The sequence below is a fragment of the Spermophilus citellus genome (assembly GCF_964194105.1).
Source record: "Spermophilus citellus genome assembly, chromosome: 17".
Classification (NCBI taxonomy): domain Eukaryota; kingdom Metazoa; phylum Chordata; class Mammalia; order Rodentia; family Sciuridae; genus Spermophilus; species Spermophilus citellus.
Genome location: NC_138199.1, coordinates 42,211,309 through 42,233,925, shown reverse-complemented (window position 1 = coordinate 42,233,925; position 22,617 = coordinate 42,211,309). Strand labels below are relative to the sequence as shown.

Sequence of the window (22,617 nt, the reverse complement as noted above, 5' to 3'; positions counted from 1 at the left end):
TGCAGTCAAAAGTCCTAAATGTTGGGACCCTTCCCCACCTCCCTGGAGGGGCAGCCAAAGGGTAACAGGTATCAAATGAGAGGGAAGTACCTCAAGAACCTAAGAAAGGCATGTCCCTAGCAGAGGACATCTCAGCACTTAGGAAGATCCCCTGTTTCATCTCAGAGCCTTGGGAACACACAGAGTGCTGAGAAGCCTCCAGGCAAGGGCAGTGAGCAGCTGTTTCCCCGTGGGCCCTGCCTACTCTGCCCAGGGGTCCTCTAGGGTTAACTTCATGCTCGCCTGCTCTATTTCATCTGACAAGGGACAGCTCCAGTGCACAGCAGCCCTCCCCAGGCAACAACTTTGCTCTGGGACCAGGTTCTGGCTCAGTTCTCTTCATATCATAAGATCCAAGACTTTTAAGTAGCAAACTCAGGCAACTGGCCCTGAGTCAGGGAACCATGCTGCAAGCCCAGAGAGAGACAGAAAGCAGCCTGAGGTCACAAAGCCAGTTAGAACCAAGTTCAGGGTTCTTTCCACAGCATCTGGGAAAAGGCAAAGGGGCAGGGTAGAAAGGGAGGTGTGAGTGGGAGGACGAAGGCCACCCTGACCACTGCCATGGGCGTGGTCATAAAACCAGAAGTATTCTGTGGGATCTCCTAGGGACGCAAGCAGGGAAATGAAAGCTCCCTCTTTTCAGGGGTGCCTAGCTTATCTTGCATAGCTGCATCTGCCCTAGTTTTAACTGTTTTGAATAAACACTGGTGTGTGTGCATGAGAGAGAGAGAGAGAGAGAGAGAGAGAAGAGAGAGAATTGGTTCTCCTTGCCTGAAACCCACTATGATGTCTCATCAGCCCAACTCCCTACCTCAATATCAGGGCCACTAAGAGGACAAAATTGGAAGACAACAGACTGGGGCCTGGTCTCTAGCTTGTGGCTATTTACAGTATAACTTTGGGCCTTAATCAGCCCCTCAACTCCCTCCCCCAGCCTGTCTCTTCATCTATAAAATTGCAAGGGCAGGGTGGGGGGAATTAAGCAAAGGAGTCAAGAACAATGGGGCTGGGACCTTGGAGGAGGAAGAAGTGGCAGCATCTGTGTTCTAAAACCCTATTCATAGGGCAGCCATGGATCTTCCCAGCTGCCTCAAGGGCTACAGGCCTCCTGAAGACCAGCCAAGGCAGGCTGGCTAGCAAGGACTCTTTAACAGAATTGTCCCCTTATCTGGTGGAAAACAAGGGGCAAAGGGTTACCTATTCCTTCCTGACAACCTACTGTCCCCTACAGGATTCCTTGCATCCCAGGCACATCTGGGGAGAAGTAGGAAGAAGAGACTGAGCTATGCTGAAGCTCTTGGATCAGGACGCTCATGTCCTTAGACGCGGAGCTGGGGAAAGGCAGAGGACTCCTAAACACATTCAGTCTGAATCTCATTTGATCATCATGCTGAGGTAAATGATAGTATCCCCAATTCAGAAATGAGGAACCGGAAGCTCAGCAAGCTTGTTTCACCTTCCTGAAAATGGGCCAACAGCCTGCAGCCCATGTTTCTGTTCTCCCAAGGGAGCACATTGAAAGTGCCCCCCAAAAGAACAAGTCTTTTGAGAGAACTGTCTCTGCTCACAAATTCAACCTGAGAAGAGAGCTGGGAAAGGACTCCCCAGGAGAGGGGTCTAGGTGGGCAACCAAGTGGTCTGCAGAATCTCTCCAAAGTCCAGTTGTCCCCCAGCCCCTTCCTCTACAACCTCTTAAGCACAGAGGAGGATAGGTTGGCCACCAAGGCTGGGGGGCCCCCCGTAGCAGCAGCAACAGCAGCAGCAGCAGTTCACAGCACTGGAGCCGTTAAAAAGTGACTCAACCAGAAAGTGCGTTTGAAGAGGCGCCCGCTGGGCCCCAAAGCCAAACCTCAAAAAGATGAAGTGAGAGAGACAGGCCAGGCCTGCGGGGGCTGGGCTGGGGGTGGAGGCCCTGCTTAGGCCTAGAGCAGGCCTGGCCAAATAAGGGCAAATGCTCTTAGGCGGGCCAATGGGGTGCCAGTGGCTTCGTCATGGAGCTGTGGCTCAGTGAAGAGGAGGGGAGAGTCTGAGGCCTAATGGGGGCAGGAGAGGGACAGGCAGAACTCTCCTCAACACTGCTGCCCCTCTTCAAGGGGGAGGCATTGAGTCCCTCACTCCTAAATAGACCTTGGTGCTGAGGTCGGTGGACCTGCACCCCCAGGATCCCCACATATAGACTGGAGCTCAAGGAGGCAAAAGGAAAAGAAGGACCCCCAAACCTTTGCTCTAGTTATGGGACCTCAATCCCCATCTGCCATGGCGGAACTGAGGAGAAGCCTTAAGGACAGCAGTGCTATGCAAGGAGGAAAGGGCTGGGCTGAAACACCAGTGCTGCCTGGTAGGGCCTGGCCCCCAACCTCACCTCAGGCAAATGATCTAACAGAAACTCAGTCTTCTCATCTGTGAAAGGGGAATAATAATGCCTCACAGGATGTCACTGAGGATCAAATGCAATAATGGAGGTGGCCAAACCTGGAAATTGCCAACTGATGTACGTTATTGTACAAATACAAGCCCATGGTCTGCTTCCCCTTCATATTCTTACTTCCAATTCTATAAGAGATCCCTTTGCAAGACACCATGTGGTTCAATTCTGGCTCTAAGAGTGGAGGAGGTACAGGGGGCCGGAGGGGGTCCTCCAAATCAAAGCTTAGTCCAGTCTGCTATAGACACAGAGTAGACACCTTCTCTCCCTGCAACCCATTCCCCAGAGCCATGTCTACCTCCATTGCCTCCTCTTCCCTGGCCTGGCTCTGAAAGACTTCAGACCATGCCCCACCTCTCTGCCTGAGACCCCGCCCTCCATCTCCTCTGCTTCTGCAGGGTGCAGGGCTGAGGAAGTGAGTCTTCTCAGCTGCTCAGAGAAAGTGCTGCCTCTCCCTGCATAGGGTAGGGCAGCTGCTAACTTGTTCCAGGGCTTTTGATCACTCCCTTCTATAGGCCTCCCCAGTCCTAGCTGGGACCACAAGGCCCTGAAGGAATGGGGGTGGGGGGAGGCTGCTACCCTCTTCCTCTCAAAGTTCTCCCTCCCAAGTATGGATTTGCATTTTCCCCTCTGTCTTCTGCTACCCAAGCCCCAAGGGAAGAGGTGACAGTTAAACCCCCACTTCCGGCTAGTGGCCCCAGAGCGCTCACTTCCTTCCAGGTATTTTCCGGGATGGGGGAGGAGTTGGAAGGGTGGCAGGTGCTGGGTTTGGGGAACTAGGTAAAAGAATGCCTTTTGGAAGCTGGGGTCTTCCACCCTGGTGTCCTAAGCTGCTCCTTACTTTCCCTCAAGCTCTCCAAGTAGTACAAAGGCTCAGGCAGGAAGCAGCTTGTAGAGCTCTTAAATGGGTCTGCCAACACCCCCCCACACCCTGTCATAGAGGCCCAGGTCTCTATCTGCCTTGGGATAGACCCCTAAGGAAAGCTCCTCAGGCTCTAAATCCTCACATACCAGATTGCCTGCCCTCTGCCCTGAAGGGAAATGTTGAGAATGGTAAATGCCAAAACCTAGAAGGGAGATGTTGTCCATCATAATTCTCAGAGTATCTGGCATCTTGGTGCCAGCAGCATAAGGCAGTTTTCTCTGCACTCAATTCCTGATTTCTGAACTCTTCACACGAAGAGAAATGCAGTCTCTTGAGGCAAAAAGCACTGACCCAGGCAATGCAGGACATACAAAGTGACAGTGATCCCTCTCAAGGTTGGTCTGACACTGTGTATGGGACTCAATCCTCTCATTCATAAAATGTGGGGCTGGACAATTCATGACTCCCAGTCCTGATGTTCTATGGTCTGCCTTCACTCCCTGCAGTCTCAGCACTTTGGATCTTGCCCTCCCACAGGCGAAGGTCTCTGTACTACCCCAAGGCCCAGGCAGGCAGCCATGTGCTTTCCTTAATCTAAGTTTACTGGCTCAGCCAAAGGCATAGATAGCCCCAAGTAGGGATATCTATTCTCTGGCTCAAATAAACTGGAATAGAGACAGCAACACAGGAGAAACAGAAGCTAGAGCAGACAGGTTATGAATCCAAGAGGTAGAAAAGTAATCATTTCTGGGATCAAGTAGGTTAAACCACATTCAGAATCCTGTATTCAAACAGCAAAGTAGCCAATACAGTAAAAAAAAAAAAAAAAAAAAAAAAAAATGGAGCCGTGCATGGTGGCACATGCCTGTAATCTCAGCAGGCTGAGGCAGGAAGAGGAAGGCAAGTTTGAAGCCAGCCTCAGCAATTTAGTGAGACTCTGTCTTAAAATAAAAGATATGGGGTATAACTCAGTGGTAGAGTATTCACCTAAGGTACCCAAGGACCAGGCATAGGCCATGAGTTTAATCCCCAATTCCAAATTTAAAAAATATTTTTTTTCCTAAATTGGGCTGGGGATATACCTCAATGGTAGAGTGCTTGCTTGGCATGCATGAAGCCCTAGCTTAAATCCCCAGCACTATGAAAAAAAAAAAAAATCTTACCAAAAAAAAAAAAAAAAACGAGAACAGAAAGATTAAAACAAAAAGCAGTTTTGGTCCCTGAACAAATATTTATGTATGATAGATGTATTGGAACAAATGTTACCCAACAATGCTAAAGGGTTAAAATTCTAGTCACGTTTACCTACAATACAGAGGTAGGTGACTTTGGATAAGGAGAATCCCTTTCATACACTTAGTAGTTCATAGCTCTCAAATTGCTTACTTGTAAGCAATTTTAAGTATTTGAATCTTACAGCGACCCTAAGACAGGGACCACCAACTACATCTATAAGCAAACCTTATTTGAAGTATAACATACAAACAGAAAAGCGAACAAATCACAAGTATTTAACATCAAGTTTTCAGAAAGTGAACTGACCCATGCAATTAGCATCCACATCAAGATAGAATATAGCCAGCACCATAGGTACCCTTCATGCTCTCTTCCATCCACACCTGTCACAGGAACCACTATCTTACCACCTTACATTATAGCTTTGTCAACTGCATTTTGTCGAGAAGAAATTTTGTTTAGAGAAGGGGTTGGGCTGGAGTCATGGCTCAGCAGTAGAGGTTCACCTAGACATACGAGGCCCTAGGTTCAATCCCCAGCACAACATAAAAATAAATAAAATGAAGGTATTGTGTCCAACTACAACTAAAAAAATAGAAAAAAAAATCACAGGGGTAGTGGCAGGTGGAGGTAATGGGGCTAGAAACCAAGGACTCTGCCTTTAGCTGGATACACATTTTCATCACACAAGTCTGTGTTCCAGTGGGTGTGATGGTGCCATTATCAGGCTGCAGATGGAGGTAGATGGGGAGGAGGAAAATGCAGAAGAGAGGTTGGGCAATGTAGGGCACAGGTCAGCAAGTGTCCAAGAAGGTTGGAATGGAGAAGATGCAGCCAGGAAAATGAAGGGCTGGACCCTTGAGTAGTCCTAAGGATCTCCTCCCTGGGCCATTACCCCCACTGCCTCTCCCTCTTTGGATAAAAAGGGAAATAGAGGTATTAAGAGTAGGGTGGTTGGTGGGGATTCAGTGTTTAAGGACAATGTTTTAACCTCACTGAACAGAAAACTAATGCCTCACACTGGTTCTGTGGAACTCTAGCAAAGTGTTGTGTTTGGGGATAATTATGGGGAACCAGCAGCTCTCAACTGGGTGTGGGCAATTCTATTTCTTGAACTAACGCTCCACTAGTTAATCATGGCTAGGCCAATCAACTCTGAACTTGTTTCCTCATCACTAAATAAGGCTATTAACTGTTTCAGGGGTTTTGTGAGGATCAAATGAGACAAAGAATGTGAAAGCCCTTTGTCAACTGCAAAATGCTATTTATACAAAAGGTTTTACTGATACTAAACATGAACCAGATTTCCGGACAACATATTTTTAGTCTGTTCTTACCATTACATACCTGCCTCTTTTTTTATGCAGAGATCAGACATCAGGGAAGGGACATGAAGATTAAGCAGCAGATTGTGGACAGGCTGGAAGTAACAGGCCACACCAAGTGCAAGGGCTCAGTCCCCAAACCTGATGAGCCCAGCCTGAGCTTAGATTCTCATCAGCCCTTCTCTTCCAAGACCAGAATGTTCTGACCCTTGATCTATCCAGCTATCAGTTCCTCCTTGGGCTGGTGGCTGTAGTCCCCAGTGCACTGCCATTCTTTTCTGAGGAGACCCTAACTGAACAGCACTTGGTAGGTAAATGAGGAATGGGCAGGCAAGGGGAAAGTAACCTGCCTACTATTTCTAGTCTCTGATATGATTTGTCTGTCTTGAATTGAGGAGTCTTGCCCTTCTGAAGGAGATCAAAGTACTAAAAGCAAGCGCCTAAGAGATCTTAATATCCTGGGCAGACTCAAAACCCCAAATTATGGAGTGGAGCCAAAACAGACACAATGGGCAGGATGGAGCCTTCATGGCTGTGGAATTCAGGGCAGCAGTACCAGCACCACTCACCCTCAGAGAGCCTGGAACCAAGTCCATCTTAGTTTCTTTGGGCTCCCGCTACAGGATGGGACTCCTACATCTTAATCTGCACTATTCAAGTACCAGAGAAGGCAAGAAAGTGATTCAGAAGCAACTCCCAGGCAGAGCTGAAACAAGCCCCTTCCCCCACAACCATTAGTGCCTGTCTTTCGCTTCCTGCAAGATTAGCAGCACCCAGTTCAGTGTGGGACTGAGGTAGCCACATGTGGTTATTTGTGCACAGCTCCTCCTGCCTTCTCTCCCCACAACTGTTTCCATTCTCACTAAGCAGCCACGTCCGGGTCAGACACCTAGGACGGCAGCTGGGACTTTCCAAGGGACTTTTTGAGAAAGCCAGTGAAAGTTTGGGGGTTGGCTGCACAGCCTAGGCACTCTTGCCAAATCCCACTTCTTCACTTCAGGAAGCTTACACTTCATGTAAGCTGTGTCCTGGCAGGGTTGCTGACCAAAGCTCCTTTCAGATTGAATTCCAACTGAGAGAAATATATACCCATAGAGCCGAATTTGGAAAATGAGGTTAATAGACCATTCCCTCAGAACTTGATGGCACTAGTGAAATGGTTCCAGTTTGAGGAGAACCTGGGAGTGGATAGAAGTGGCCTGATCAGTCCCAGCAATCATCCCACAAGCCTAAGAGGGGACAAACATAGTGTGGAGGAAGACAGACACTAGAGTCAGCATTTCTCTTCTTTCTCAGGCAGGGTCACAGGTAAACCCAAAACTGACTCACTAGCAACACCAGGTGGCTAAGGGACACAAAGCCTAGTGCAGGCAGCTCTGCTAGTGAGTCAGAGGTCACCCATCACTTCATACATCCCCGCCCACAACTATTTTGATTATGTGCACATATTGTATACACTAAAAAAAAAAAAAAAATGAATAATAAGCAAAGAACATAGGAATTTTGCTTTTTGTAAGATTTATATTCTAGAATTTTTACAGTGTTTCATCTTTTTTTTTTGGTTCCAGAGGTTGAACCGAAGTGTACCTAACCACTGGGCAACATGCCTAGCCTTTTATTTTTCATTTTGAGACAGGGTCTCACTGACTTTGAACCTGTGATCCTCCTGCCTCTTTATAACATGCGCCACCATGCCTAGCACATTGCTTCACTTCTGATCACAAGAATCTTGAAGTAAATAGAGTATAATCACTTAAGTCACTTTATGGATGAACTTAAATCAAAATAGGGATACTAATAGGATTGCTGTGGAAACTTAAACAAATGAGTTTATGGTAATTTTTAAATTTTAAAACAGGTAACTCACCTTGGCCCTTGTAGTTACCCAAAGCACCCTACCAGGTTAGAGAAGGAAAGGCCAACTTCCCACAGAGGCACAAACTCCCAGACAAGACCCAGCAGCCACCTGAGGCTGGAAGGTCTCCAGAGAGGGGAATGTAAAATGACGATGAGACTAGCAAAGGTATAGGTACACCAGTAAATATAAAGAGACAAAGAAGGAAAAGAAGCAGTATTAAACAAAGTCAAGGAGCAAAGAACACTAAGCCTCAAGATTTCAAGAGACTGATACGACAGGTCTAGAGGGCAAGACATAAGCACTAGACAGTGGGACTACACTGAGGGGTTACTGTGCCACAGAACAGCAGACCTTCCAATGAAACTCAAGCAAGTATGCTGGGAAGACTGCACTTCTGGAGGCCCAGAAACAGGTGACAAGAGCAGAAGAGCCTTTATTGTGCTGGATGGTGCTTACCAGGCAAGTGAGCCCTTATTGTGCCTAGCTGAAAGAAAGGGAGAGGGAGGCAAGCCATGTGTCATAGTTTTAAGAATTTTCCAGTGGTTCATGTTAATTGGAATTTAACTCAAAGTACTGCCCATGGGCAAAAGCACAGCCCATGGTGTGAGCAGGAATACCAGCATCCTTTCCCCTCAATTCAGTCTCTGTGAACCCTCCAGCCCCAACCCCTCCACCTCCACCACTATCCCAAGGTGAAATGGTGGAGACAGGATGTGCTACTCTCTCAATTGTCTGTTCATTCTCAGAGTTGGAGGGCAAGTAGTATTTGAAGTTCTGCCTGTTTAGTTCCACAACAAAAAATAAGCAGAGGAAGGAGGTGGACAGAAAAGATGCTGGCAGCCTGAATCTTGCTAGGTTTTTATAGCCGTGTCTCTGGATTTGTAGGCCACTCCTCGACTTTTCAGCTCTCGCACAATTCCTGTGGCAAGAAAAGAAACAGCTCTGTGAGGGAAGATATAGTAGGCAAAGAAAGGTCCTTATCTGACACCTGAGAGGGGAGCTATAAGCAAACTGGAGTTCCTAGACTGCTCATCGATGAGTCCTGCTTTGTTGGTTTCTTACCAATGAAGATCCAGGCAAGTCCTGGCAAACACTGACCAGGTAAGAAATTAGAAGAAAAAGAGGGACTCATGTAGTCAATCAAAAACAAATGCCTGATACTCTGGTTTCTCTTAAGATTGCATAAATCTTTCAATTACAAAAGATTTCCATGGAGGGAGCTGGGGATGTGGCTCAAGTGGTAGTGCGCTTGCCTGGCATGCATGAGGCATTGGATTTGATCCTCAGCACCACATAAAAATAAATTAAAGATATTGTGTCCACATAAAACTAAAAAATAAATATTAAAAAGAAAAAATTTCCATGGAGAACAACAACTCTTGAGTCTTAAACCAATTTTTTGAGGCCTTGTTTCAGTAAGAAAAAAAACAAAACAAAAAAAAAAACCCAAAAAACAAATGCCTGTAACCAGAATTCTTGGGTGAAACTGGGCAAGTTATTTATCTCTCTGTGCTTCAGTTCATCTGTAAAATGTAGAGCTCCTTAAGAGTTAAGAAGATTGTTGTTAATTCACCTAAAAGACTGACTTCCCAGATGGGTATGGTACTACACACCTGTAGTGCCAGTTACTCAAGATCACTTCAGCCCTCAAGTATGAGACTAGCCAGGGCAACAAAGCAAGACCCCAACTCAAAAAAAAAAAAAAAAAAAAAAAAAGACCGACTTCTGCAGCAGTTGGTACAATAAATGAACACTAGCTGTCATTATGATTGTTATTACCTTGGGGCAGACGACCAGTGACAGACACTGCATATACACCTGGCTTGAAGTTACCTGAAAGAGAAGAAAGGAAGTTGCAGTGGGAGTGAGTTAAGACTAAATGAAGGCTTGAGTTAAACACAAGAGAAGTGTTACCACTCAAGAGATGAGCCATCACTTCTTTTGGCTACAGGTATCTGTCCTGTATTATGGCTTCCTGGATTTTCCTACACTATCTTTCCCACCTTGGGGCCGCAGACCTTGCTATTTAAGTATCTTGCTGGCCCTGATGCACAGTACCAATACCACATAAGCCAGGATAGGGAGAATGGGAGACCACTTACTGACACGCTGCCACTTGGAGACCCAGCTGTCCTCTGGACTCATCATTGCAATGATTCTAGGGAGAGAAAAGAAACAGTGTCATTCTGAGCCTCCCTTGCTAGAGAGGAGGAAGACCAAGTGAGCTGCTCAGCCAGCAAAATAGTCCTGGAAAAGCAATACTAGGAGAAGCCAGGTGTTGAGTTTCTGTTGGAAAGCAGGGGAAACTGAATTCTAATGCTGGGAAGGGGTGATGCAGAGCTAGTATCAACAGAGATTCTTTGTTTTTATATCCCTGGCTTGCCAGTAAGAAGTCAATTACTATTCCCAAAAGATAATTTCACCAGGCTCAAAAACATCCTTAGGGACTGGGGATGCAGCTCAATGGTAGGGCCCAGCATGTAAAAGGCCTTGAGTTCAATCCCAATCAATACTGCACCCAGGGGGAAAAAAAAAAAAAAAAGGAAAATAATCTTTAGCTTACAAATTCCCAGGAGATGGGACAGCTTTAGCAGTGGATGGCCAGTATTACAGATTACAACCAACACAACCACTAGGGGGCTAGGCCAAGTACAAAGGGGAGAGTGAATCAAAACAATGGATCCTCCTACCAGAAATGAGCTATACTTGGCCAAGCCCCTCCTCCAAAGAGCTGAGCAGCTAGAGTGCATATGAAGACCTCTCACAGAATCTCATCAGTAAGATGAGACTCAAAGGTTGAGATAATTTCATGGAAAACATATACGACACAAACTATCACAGAACAGGTGCTAAGTAAGCATTAGCTCTTATTATACTAAAAGGCCTTCCCAGGTAGCTCCAATTCCAGAGCATGGCTAACAAAAAGACCATTCAAGGGCTAGAAGTCCACTATTTGGGCAAGAAAGATCAGAATCAGCTGCTACCAGAAGCTATTGAGGTAATTGTTGTTATCCATGCATTCAATCAAATGACTGCCTATCATGTCAGGTCTGCTCTAGGCGCTTATGTTTGTGGATTGCCTCCTCCATATGCATTTCCTGTTCTCTTAGTAACAATCTTGGATTTTACTTTTGGGGAGACTCCCTTCCCATCCAAATCCTACATTTTCACCTGTGCTTTGAGTAGAACTGACCTCACTTCCAGGGTTGACAAGCAGAAGAACAGCTAACTGGCCCTGCAGACTGATCTGGGATGGGCATGTATGAAGGCCATCCTCCCACAAGTATATTTTCCTTTATCTTTCACAAATCTATCCTTATCCTATTACCCAACAAATTTTACCTATACAGAATTCTCAGTTTTCCAAACATCCCCGACTTTTCCTACCTCATGCCTTTGTTCCAGTCACTCCTTGTATTTGAAGTGTTCTTTCTAACCCTCCACTTCAAATTTCTCAAAAATCCTATGTTTCTTGTCTTTAAGAGGAAAGAGTGCTATCTCCTTTACTCATCCAAACTTCCTCTGATCTTTATTAGCCTTTGATTTGCCTACTCTTTTAAAAACCAATATGCTCTTGAACATATAATTCCTACAACTCAACAAAAACAAAAATCAACCAGATTCCAAAAAGGACAGCAAGCTGAGGGTATAGCTCAGTGACAGAGCCATTGCCTATCATGTAAGAGTCCCTAGGTTCAATCCCCATTGTTTAAAAAAGAGGCAAAGGATCTAAACAGACAAGCATATAAGGGGTTCCACAACAATATCATTAAGGAAATGCAAATCAAAACCACCAGATACCAATTCATATCCACTAGGATAGCTATTATTAAAAAAAAAAAAAAAAAAAAACCTCTCAGAAACACTTCGGCGCTGTTTTTTGATTCCTTAAAAAAAATTAAACAATGAATTATCATATAATCTAGCAATTCCATTTCTGGATATAAACCCCCAAAGAACTGAAAGCAGGGACCTAAACATGTATTTGTGCATTGATTCTTATATAAGTATTATTTACAAATGCCAAAATGTAAAAGCAACCCAAGAGACCACATAAAGATGCATGGATAAACAAATTTATATACGCATGCAATTAAATATTATTCAGCTTTAAAAAGAAAGGAAAATTTGACACATGATATGACATGGATGAACCCTGAAGTCATGCTAAATGTTAAATAAGCCAGCCACAAAAGACATAATTCAAGTCTAGAGACCATTCTGGGAACAGAGAATGGGAAGTTAGTGTTTAATTGGTACAGATGAAAAAAGTCCTAGAGATGAACAATAGCGACGGTTATACAACAATGTGAACGCACTAATGGCACTGAGTTGTATACTTAAAATGGTTAAATTGGTAAAACTTCACATTGTGTCTCTCTTACTAGTAATTTGTGACATCTCTCACAGCAGCTAACATGGCACGTTACACAAAGATGTGAGTCCCTTACTTTGTTAGCACTGAATGGTATAGTGCTAACAAACGAGTAAGGATGCCAGAGTAAACAAAGTTTTTAAGAATTATTTAAGGAACAAGAATAAAACAATATCATGCTTTAAGAAAAAAAAAAAAAAAAAAAGGATGCCAGAGTATCTTGAGTGTCATATGCATGCATAGAAAGTAAAGGTTCTACCCTAACATCTTTTTTTGACCAATTCTTATTCTCCGCTAAAGGAAATCAAAGAAGAAATGGAGCTGGCCCACCTTAAAAGAACATCAGCAAGTACTTAATAGTACCTCCTTAGCCCCCAGAGAAAATGATCTTCTGGCTACTATTTTGAGGAAGAAGATCTAGCCACTTAGTATGCTTCTCTCCCTTCCACTTCTCCCCAATGGACAATTTTGCCAAAGGAAAACTCTTCCTCTAGGACTGCTTTAAGGTAATCAGCTTTGGGGCAATAATCTACCATTATTTTCCCTTCCTTTTGCTTTACTGTCAAAAAGAATCTTTATGTATTCAATGGGGTATTTTTTTTTTTGGGTGATTAAACCCAGGGCCTCATGCATGCTAAGCACACACTTTACCTCAAGGTGCTCAACATACAACAAACATCTACCACCTTCTGGGCCTTGTGCCATGTAATATTGCACAAGATAAATTCAGTCCCCACTATGAATGATCTGACTATCTAGTAAAGCAGTGTTCAATGGAAATACAATAAAGACACATCATTCTATATTTTCCAGTAGTCACATCTTAAGAGTGAATACTAAAAGATGAAATTTCAATATTTCACTTAACCCCAATACATCTAGAGCTATCATTTAAGCACTGTAATTAATTTTTAAAATTAAGATTATTTACATTCTTTCTTCTATGCTAAGTCCTTGAAATCTGGTGTATATTTTACACTTAAATCAAATGTTAACTTGGATGAGCCACATTTCAAATGCCAGTAGGCCCATGAAGTTAGTGGATATATGGGACTAGTGTACCTCAAAATAACGGTTGAAACCAACTAGGGATTATTACCTTAAAAGCCTGCCCTATGAACTCTGGACGCGGTGGGGGTGGGGCAAGATGACCCAGAAAGAAATGAATTAAGGAATCTGAAGGAGCTTACCCATCAAAGGAAGAGCTGGTGCAGTCATATACCATCTCTCGATTACCCTTCATTTGTAGGTATGCATCACAATTATCACAACCGTCATATTCAAACTGGTCTATTGTCTAAGCAGTGGAAAATAATAATTTTTAAAAAAAGGACAACAAAAGAAAAAGTAGTTTTCTCAATACTTTCCACCTGGTCAACTTCTTGGTTCTCTAAGTTATCTCAACAGGTTCCCCACCCAAGGGAACCAAGGCACCATTCCCAAATTCCACTCTCACACTCCTCCCTCTCTTGTTCCCAATTCCGGCTGATCTTTCCTTTCTCTAGTCTCCTCTGGGCCAGACACCCTCAGCTGCAGATTCCCAGTCTTCTGACTCCCAGGGTCTTTCGGATCCAACCTAAGTTCACAGCACGTTTGTAGAGCCACGCCTGAGGCATTTTAGACCGCCCGTACCCTTAGGGGCAAGACCTGCTCGCGTTCTCAGGACGTAAACAATGGCGTCCTTCGAATTCCCACTCCCCTGGCCATCTCCCGGGGTCCTGGCCATTTCTTTCCCCTGTCACCAGTCTCATCCCACTTTCCCCTTCTTCCCCCACGTCGCCCCTACATCCAGGACCCCGACAGATACCTTGACCAGCGAACACAGCAAACAAGCACGCAGATGCCGCAGGTCCTTGGGCACAGTCTCCAAAGCCATCCTCTCGGATACGAAGAACAGCAGGGTACACGACCACAGCTTCCACACCACAGGAAGTAAACAGCTCACTACCCAGAATGCCTGTCACTTCTGGGGCCCGACTTCCTCTTCCGGTGTAGGAGGGCGCCGGCCCCGCCCCTCCCCCCCCCCCCCCCCGCCTGAGGAGATGGTTTCTCCCGCCGGGGAGCGGAGGTGGGGTGGCCGGCAGCCACCTGGGCCGGCGCGCGCCTCGCCACCTGGCCGCGCGGGGGCCTTCGGAGGCGGCCGTTGGGCCCGTCGGCTGGCCCCGAGGGGCGGGGTTGGCGCCTGCGCGGAAGCTCGCCGAGCCCGAGCGTGAGTGTTGCCGCGCGGGCCATTTAATATAGGCCGCTGGAACCCCGCCCTGGTTCCCTTAGAAGGCTCCCGGATGATAGCCCAGATTCTTTTTTTGTCTTCCGGTTTTAAAAGCGCAGGAGCAGGACAGAGGCTGTAGCTCAGTGGTAGAGGATTGCCTAGCATGCTGGAAGCCCTGGGTTCCTTCTCAGCATCACAAAAAATAAAAATAAAGAAAAATCCATGTCTCTGGATTGTCTCTGCAGAGACCGAAAATAAACGCACAGGCTGCCCCACCCTCCTCCCTAACTGTGAGAGAGCACTATAGGGTTTCCATTTGCCGTCCACAGGAATGCTGGCCTGTGAGCTGAAAGCCGGGAAATGCTTAAAGACTACGTTAGTGAGTCCCAACTGATAATTTATACTTTGTACAGCTCTTAGTAAAATTTAGACAATTCCTTTACTTAGGAACATCTATAGATTAGGTGTCTTTCCCCATCGCACCCTAAAGGAAGTTAAATGTCTTTTTCTCTCTTTCTAAACTAGGCAACTAGCACCCCTACCAAATCTTCTGGGAGAAGCAAAAGAATTGTGCAGTGTGAGGAAGAAAGCCAAAGCTCCTCCTGACCCTGGGGAATTCTTCATACAAAGCACCAGCTCTCTGGTGTGTAGGCAGAGCACAGGCATTTGTGTTTATCTGAATTGGAGCTTCAGGATATAAATAGTTTCAGGCCCTTCTGTTCTATCCTTGCAGCTGGCCTCCTTATTGAAACAGCTTCTTCAAGGCAGACCTGCTTCTTGTTGCCTGCTTCTGTCCCATGCTGTGTCCAGATGGGATCTGTGACTGGGGTCTGGTTGTTTTCTGTTTCTGAATGTTCCCTGAACACATTTTTACTCTGCTGTCTTGTGTACACCCTATATTGACTATGAAGTATGCCCATTTAAAAAAAATTTTTTTTTTTTTAGTTGTAGCTGGACACAATACTTTAATTTTATTTATTTTTATGTGGTGCTGAGGATAGAACCCAGGGCCTCCCACGTGCAAGGCGAGCACTCTACCACTGAGCCACAACCCCAGCCTAAGTATGCCCATTTTATGGAAAAAAATGAAGCTCTGAATATTTGCCTAAAGTCACAAAGTAAGTCATTGAAGCATCCTAAATTAAAGTGTGAAGTGAACCATAATACAGACAACTAGTGACTGAACCATAATGAGAATCCATGCATGCCCTCTTCTTCCCTGATGCCATGCTTTTAAGGGGCTTAAAAAATCTGTTATTGGGTCTGGGGTTGTGGCTCAGTGGTAGAGCGCTCGCATAGCATGTGCGAGGCCCCCTGGGTTCGATCTTCAGCACCACATATAAATAGAGGTATTGTGTGCAACTACAACTAAAAAATAAATTTAAAAAAATCTGTTATTGACAAGCCTATCACTCTACACTAGCCTTTTGTAAATCAGAGACTAGCCTCTGATATCAGAAATAATTTATTTCTCTCCATGTAGAAAGATGAAATTGTTACCCTGAGTGAGTCATGACAAAATAAAACCCAAGACCAGACCACATTTATGGATAAATATATTAGCAAATAAATACATTTCTCAACATAGTGCCTGATTCAAGCATCTTTCTGTCTGGTTCAGATATAAATACCCATGTGGGTGCCTAGGTGCTAGTCTCCCCGCTGACATTGAGGGAAGAACATTACCAAGTAGAATCCCGTGCCTATTTTGCCCCCACATTCACATTGTAGGCAAGGATAAAGCCTGAGGGACTAGAAATGGTCAGAATGTCCTGAAGTGAATGTCACCCTCAGGAGGTCCCCCAGCCCTTGCTCATTCAGTACAAGCTACCCAGGCCAACTTTCTACTCCAGCTCTACTTGGGTGCACACCTTCTGGTTGGTCCCTGGCCTACATGGCTTATACTGAGGAGCTGGGCCTCTGGGCCCTCCAAACCTAAGGGGTCATTCTTTGCTCTCCCTTTGTTTTCCCCTGTTCCCCATCCCTGTTCTGAGATAAAACTTCTCTCAGAGAAGAACTCTTGGTTGTTTTTCTCAGCTGTAATTTTGTATTTTCCACCTTCATTCCATCCTCCTCCTTCCCAAAGTCAATCAGAAATTCTCTCCTTTTTGCCTGTTTTGGGTCTTTGAAACAGAAGATCTTCAAGGAAGAGTCCGTCATTCCCTCTCCCTTTCCTCCATCTCCCGAGGAACTGGGCTGATAGAGGGAGTTGGAAGATCAAAAGCTTCATTCCACATTCTTCAAGGAGCTGCTCCCACCTCAGGATAGAACTCTATGCCCTGGGTTCCCAGAGCATCTCTCTGACTTAATATTGTGGATCTGCCATTTTAAGAACAATTCAAGGACAAGAAGGGGAAAATATTCTTCCTTATGCACTGCCTGGAAAAGCTGCAGGGACCTCCCTTTTTAGGGGTTAGGGGTTACCTATGCTCCTGGTCCTTTTGTAAAGAAGGAAAATAAGAAAACTGGGGTTGCCCCTGATGCTGTGGCCTTCCAGAGAAGAGCCAAAGCTCATGTGCAGAAATCACTCAAGGCAGGAGGTGAGAAGGGTCATGCATTCAGCTGAATGCATTGGCTGGTATGAACATGAGGCCTGGGGAGGGAGAATGAGCAGGGCTGGGGGAAGGAGCAGCACCTTTGTGACACCTAGCTACCCACCCCAGCTTCCTTCCCTCGACAGCTCAGCACTGGATCCAGCCCACAAATGCACACAGGTAGAAGCTGGCTGCCTGGCTGGACACAGGCTCTCTGCACTGCAGACAACACCTAGAGCCAGGATCTGGAAACAATAGCCCCCTACCCCCACATCACCATTCCTCTCCTAGTGGTTACAGGAAGTATGGCAAAAAGAGGGGTGTTTGCTGAGGTCCTTTCTTCTCCCAGAAGTGGACTTCGTGCCAGGTAGGAGTCTAAATGACTGAAGCACACTCTTGGTTGGAGCTTGGCCTGACCATCTCACACAGTCTGTTCACACAGCTCCTCAAGCTCCTCCTCTGATCCTATATGTGGAGAGAAGGGAGGAAGAGGTCATTATGGATTAGGATGGGATCCTGCTTCTCCCACCTGTAGAGAGTGTGGCTGGGAAGAAACTGCACAAAAAGGAAGATCAGGGAATAGCTCTGGAAAGGTGATTAGACTGAAAGCTGAGAGGGCTCTGTTGGGAAACTAGGAGAGAAAAAACAAATCTAGAGAAACACATACAGCAACCAGTGTGTTATCAATACTTACTATTCATTCATTCACCCAATAAATATTTATTAAGCATTCATTGTGAATTTGGCCTGCTACCATTTGCCAAATAGAAGACCCAAAACAATAAGCAGGGACCTGACACCCTTACAGGAGAGAAGGCATGCATGCAAATGGCTATTATGCCAGTAGGACAGGACTGGGATTACAAGAGATGCATTGAGAAAAGGGAGAGACCACGTCCAAGTGCAGCAATCAGAAAGGCTTCCTGGAAATAAGGATACATGAGTTGGTTTTACAAGAATAGATGAGAATTAAACTTATAGGAAAAGGAAAGGCAGCAGGATATTCTGGGGTGCAAGAACTGTAAGAAGTGATTTTCCAGTTTGACTAAAGTATAGATGGCAAGAGAAGGGAAGGGAAAGAGTGGAAAATTAGGTTGGGAAGATGGGCTAGTTGGTGTTGGATTCATGAAGGCCAAACCAGGTTGTTGGAGTTTTCCTTACTGTAGACAGAACATTTGAAGATTTCTAGACAGTTCTGTGTAAGGCAGATGACCCTGGCAATAGTATAGAAGACAGAGGAGCAGGGGAGCTGTGTTGCACAACACTGGATATGCGGCTGCAGCCTTCATGACCCTGGGGAGGGCTTCTGCATTGATCTTCAGGCTGGACCTAAGACATGGGCAGGGGCCATCAGTATGGAATCACCACACACATGGCTCTATGGAAGTGATTTATCCTATATACTATAACTATTTGTATGCCTGTCTTCCCACAGACCTGGATTCCCTGGCTGGCAAGTCCCATGTCCTCAGGGGCTGGCACATAGTAAGCATGAAATCAGAAGGAAAAAAGGAGAGAGGAAGTGAATGAATGAATGACAGCAGCTCTCAGGTTCTGCCTATAGGATTCCTAGACTATGAGGCTTTACATTTTAGGATATTTAGGTCCTCTTTTGAGGTGAAAGAATTCCAGAGATGACTATAGACAAAGTGCTATATCATACACACAATGGGAGAAGGTGGGGAAGTATGGGAGGTGGAGGGCCTGAAAGGGGAAGAGGAGTATTCAGGCAAATAAATATCCACAGTTTAAAGCTGAGGATTTACATTGTCACCACTGGTTATAACATAGGGATTCACTGAGTCCACAAGAAAATGAGTTTGGTCTTATTTAAAAGGTACTTGATAGGGAAGCTGTAACATTCTTTTACCAAAACCTGAGGATTCCCAGGGTGGCTGGGAACCACCTATATGATTTCTACTTTTTCTCCCCCATCATTCATGTAGCTATATGGCTTAGTGTTATGGTTATCTGTAAGTATTTTTTCTATAAGATCATAGTCTCCCCAAGGCCTTCTTCATATGTAGAGCTAATGTTGAGCTGTGGCTTTGGTAGAGCTGTACCAATTATCAGATTATTAAACACTTAGGTTTGAGTTGCTGCCCTAAACCATCCCAACTGCCTTTCTCATGTCTCAGCCACAGTAGTACCTCCTCTGGGGCTTCCCTATGATCTGGCAACTAAAGGGATAGCACTTGGCAGAGTCAGGGTACTCTAACAACATCATGTGGTATGCCAATTGTTCCATATTTTGAATGTCACCTCTGTTGTAGACTTCTCAGCTTCCATAAACCCTTGTTGACTGACTTCACCTGTCCTGGAATCCCAGCTTTAGTCCCCTCTCCCCACCACATCTACTTCCCCTGAAAACTCACCTGGCTGGGCTGGCGACATCTGGCAGTATGGGTGAGGGCACGGCCTGCCCTCTGGGGTGTCAGAACTCCATTCAGAAGGCCCCTCCCCAGGTGGGTGAGGACCCAAGGGCTGGCGTGAAGTCAAACACAACCACACTGGCTGTGAACTTGAGTAACAGGGGCCTGGAACTTCTGGTAGCAACCTTCTATCCAGGCCTGGAGGTCTAAAGACCAACGGGTGGGCCTCTGGGGGCCAAAGGTATGCCAGGCTGGGGCTGTAATGAGGGAACATCTGGCAAGCCGGGTGCACAGTCAAATCCTGAGGCCGAGAGGCTGGAGTGGGAACTGAGGGACCACCCCGCCGTTTTCTCTGTGGATGTCGAACAGTGAGGCTGGATTTCTGCAAGTTTAAAAGACTAGGGGAACTGGGGCTGGAACTGGCAGCTTCAGGTGGGTCAGGAGCTGGCTCTGTGAGGGCCCTGGGCCGTTGTGGATTGGAGGGCTGCCCCGAAAGAGCTGCTGGGTTGGATTTGGTGACTTGCTGATCAGGAAAAGGTGGCTCTGGCTGAGGCTGTGTCCAAGAAACAGCAGGCCTGGACTGGGGGACTCCAGTTTCTGGGCCAGACTTCCTGCCATGCCACTGGAACCGCTTTTTGTAGTGGTAGTGTCGGTGCCGGTGGTAATGGACATGGCTAGAAACCTGGGTTTCCCCAGTGGGCACTACTGAGTCCAAGGAACGGGGCCGAGAGGTCACACTGGATTGCATCTCTTCCCCCTGTAGGTCCCCTTGAGGGCTACAGTACACCAAGGGGTCAAAGTCACTGCTCAGGGAGCTGCGGAAGGTAGAGCTGCTGCCATGGATGCCTTGCAGGCTGATGTCTGTACAGTTGACCACTGAGTCACTGGAAGAGCCATGACAGGGCCCCGAACTGGAATCACTGGCTGGCCCATCTGCCAGGTAGCCACTGCGTTCTGTACAGTAGCTTTCTCCAGACCCGCTGCTGTCATGAGGCCTAGCCCGGCGCAGAGGCGCTGGGCAAGATGTGGGGTGCTGAGATGTGCATCGGAGGTGGCTCAGCCCCCATCCCTGAGCATAGGGGTGCTGAGCCACTGCCTGGCGCTGTTGTTCACCTGCAGCCCGGAGATGTGCAGCTCTGGGGATACGTTGGTGCCGAGGCTCCTGGGATGGTAAAAAGGGTCTGGGTCGAGGGGGCCGAGTGCCTGAATTCTGAGAAGGGCCCAACAGGTAGGCAGCAGGGAGGTGATAGTGGGCATGGCCAGGATGCTGGCGAATGAGGTGGAGTCTCCTGCCTGGTTCCTGATAAGATCGAGAGGGTCCAAGGGGCTGGGAAAATGAATCTCCCTCTGGAAAAAAGAACCAAAAGCACAGGTGTTTGATACCATAAACCCATATGAAGGTTGAAATGTAGCAAACCTATTTGAGCTTGCATAGCCTGTGAGCTCAGAATTTGGGGGACCAAGGATGTCCCTACGTTGCCTGGCTCCTTTGCTACTTCCAGTCAGGCTGATTGCCCTGGGAGTCCTACCATGTAGTCAATCCCTGCTCTTCCCACTAGTAATTTGGGACTCTTTCCCCCAGGGCCACTGATATCCCATATTGTACCTTTGGGTGGATTAGCAAAAGGTTCTCTTTCCTTAAGATATTTATTTCACTTTCATCTTTTAGAAAATTGTCATATATACTGGATTTTTTTTTTAGAATAGGGTACATTATTGACAGAAAATTGGAACAGTAAATATGCAAATCACCCAGATTTGGAATCAAAAAAGTTATTATAAATTTCAAACAATTTTTAAGATAATAAAGATGTCTACTATCTGAATGTACTCCCCCCTGTCCATGAAGTGCTCTTAAGCAGTGAACAACTGAAATGACTACCATGACAGTTCTTCCTCTTCAGCTTCATGGCAGAAACCCTTTCCCAGAGTGAAGCCACGTTCTAGACCTGTTTGCCTGCACATGGGAATCCTTGGCCCAGCTCCTACCTACGATGTTGAACATGCAGAGGGGACAAGTCCGATGCTGATGTAGCCAGGGATCCACACAGGAGCGATGGAACTCATGGAGGCAAGAAATGACCCGAAGCTCCTGGAGAAAACAAAAGTGTCCAAATCATAGGCGGGGCCAGGACTAGGAGATCCCTTGATTCCCAGATTCCCATCAGTTCCCATCGGCCTTTCTTTCCTGCATTCACCTCATCACAAAAGACCTCACAGGAGAATGAAAGGGTGTGGTCTTTGGTTTCATATGGATTTGGGTTTTGCCACTTAGCTGCATGACTTTGGGCAAGTCTCTTAACAGTTTTCTGCTACAAAATGAGGATAAAAGACAAATCTACCTCAATTTTCACTGTCATGAGGCTGAAATGAGATAATGCATCTAAAGTACCACTGTGGTCTGGTGCATGGTTCTCTTTCCACAAACAATGGTGCTCTTCTCCAGGAAAGTGACCAAATCTCAGAGAAGTCCCTTGCTTCTGTCTCATGCAGGATACACAAGACACAGACATAGCCAGAGCACTGATGCCAGTTCTAGGCCTGTCCGCTCCCACCCTAGCTCCCACCCTAGCTTCAATCTGCCTCCCTACCTGGTCATGCAGGTGAGCCACAGGCCTGCCTTACCTGGCCGTCAGAGAACTCCTCCAGGCAGATGGCACACATAGGGGCTGAGCTACAGCTGCTACCTGAGTCTGGCCGCTCAGCCTGAGCCCTCCTGCAGCTGGCCCGGTACCTTCTGGTGGCCAACTGGCTGATGGCCCAGGCTGTTTGCTGCTGAAGGGGGTCCTAGGAAGAGGAGTGGGATTCAGAATGGGGCAAAGTATTCTGTTTCCTCACCCACTGCATGGGCAATAGCTTGGACTTAGTTCCCAGTCATCCAGTTAGATTATATGGTCAATTGGCCACCCTTGGGAGTTTATCCCTTCAGAGCTCTTGCCTACCTCCTTTCATTAAATATTTCTTCCTCTGATGACCCATGATAGATACTTTCTTAACTAACTACTGCTTGACATTGTAACTTGGATATCTAATAGACATGTCAGATTTAATATGTCCCAAACTGAAATCCTAATTAACCACCCCCATGCTCACATCTGTCCTCCCTCAATCTTTTCCATCTTATAAATGGCAATCCCATTCTTTTTTTTTCTTTTTTTTTTAATATTTATTTATTTTGGTTTTTGGCGGACACATCATCTTTGTATGTGGTGCTGAGGATCGAACCCGGGCCGCACGCATGCCAGGTGAGCGCACTACCGCTTGAGCCACATCCCCAGCCCGCAATCCCATTCTTTTAATTGCTCAGGCCAAAAATCTTGGTGCCATCTTTGACTTTCTCTCTCTCTCTCTCTCTCTCTCTCTCTCTCCACACACACAC

At 46.2% G+C, this 22,617-nt stretch overlaps 2 protein-coding genes across 3 annotated transcripts in view; both read right to left on the bottom strand.

Moving 5' to 3' along the window:
• Positions 1-8,155: 8,155 nt before the first annotated feature.
• Positions 8,156-14,115, bottom strand: SUPT4H1 (SPT4 homolog, DSIF elongation factor subunit). The gene is made up of 5 exons (XM_081270591.1): positions 13,931-14,115; positions 13,314-13,420; positions 9,851-9,906; positions 9,528-9,581; positions 8,156-8,667 (listed from the first exon to the last, which is right to left on the bottom strand). The coding sequence occupies exons 1-5, from the start codon at positions 13,997-13,999 to the stop codon at positions 8,600-8,602; spliced, it is 354 nt and encodes a 117-aa protein (XP_081126717.1). The 5' UTR covers positions 14,000-14,115; the 3' UTR covers positions 8,156-8,599.
• Positions 14,116-15,926: 1,811 nt separating this feature from the next.
• RNF43 (ring finger protein 43) overlaps positions 15,927-22,617 on the bottom strand; it is a 59,979-nt gene continuing 53,288 nt past the window's right edge. Inside the window, exons 6-9 of one of the 2 annotated variants that reach the window (XM_081270589.1) lie at positions 21,864-22,025; positions 21,228-21,330; positions 19,242-20,585; positions 15,927-17,331 (exon numbers count right to left, since the gene is read on the bottom strand). In XM_081270589.1, coding sequence (XP_081126715.1) covers positions 17,288-17,331; positions 19,242-20,585; positions 21,228-21,330; positions 21,864-22,025 — 1,653 coding nt within the window. In that variant the 3' untranslated portion in view covers positions 15,927-17,287. The remainder of the gene's footprint in view (positions 17,332-19,241; positions 20,586-21,227; positions 21,331-21,863; positions 22,026-22,617) is intronic. The other variant, XM_081270590.1, reaches the window with a different exon arrangement.

Coding starts and splice junctions, on each gene's coding strand:
- SUPT4H1 (XM_081270591.1), bottom strand. CDS start 13,999: ATGGCTTTGGAGACTGTGCCCAAGGACCTGCGGCATCTGCGTGCTTGT. Junction 13,421..13,930: donor TGCTGTGTTCGCTGGTCAAG/GTATCTGTCGGG, acceptor TCCACTGCTTAG/ACAATAGACCAGTTTGAATA. Junction 8,668..9,527: donor CACTGGTCGTCTGCCCCAAG/GTAATAACAATC, acceptor TTCTTGCCACAG/GAATTGTGCGAGAGCTGAAA.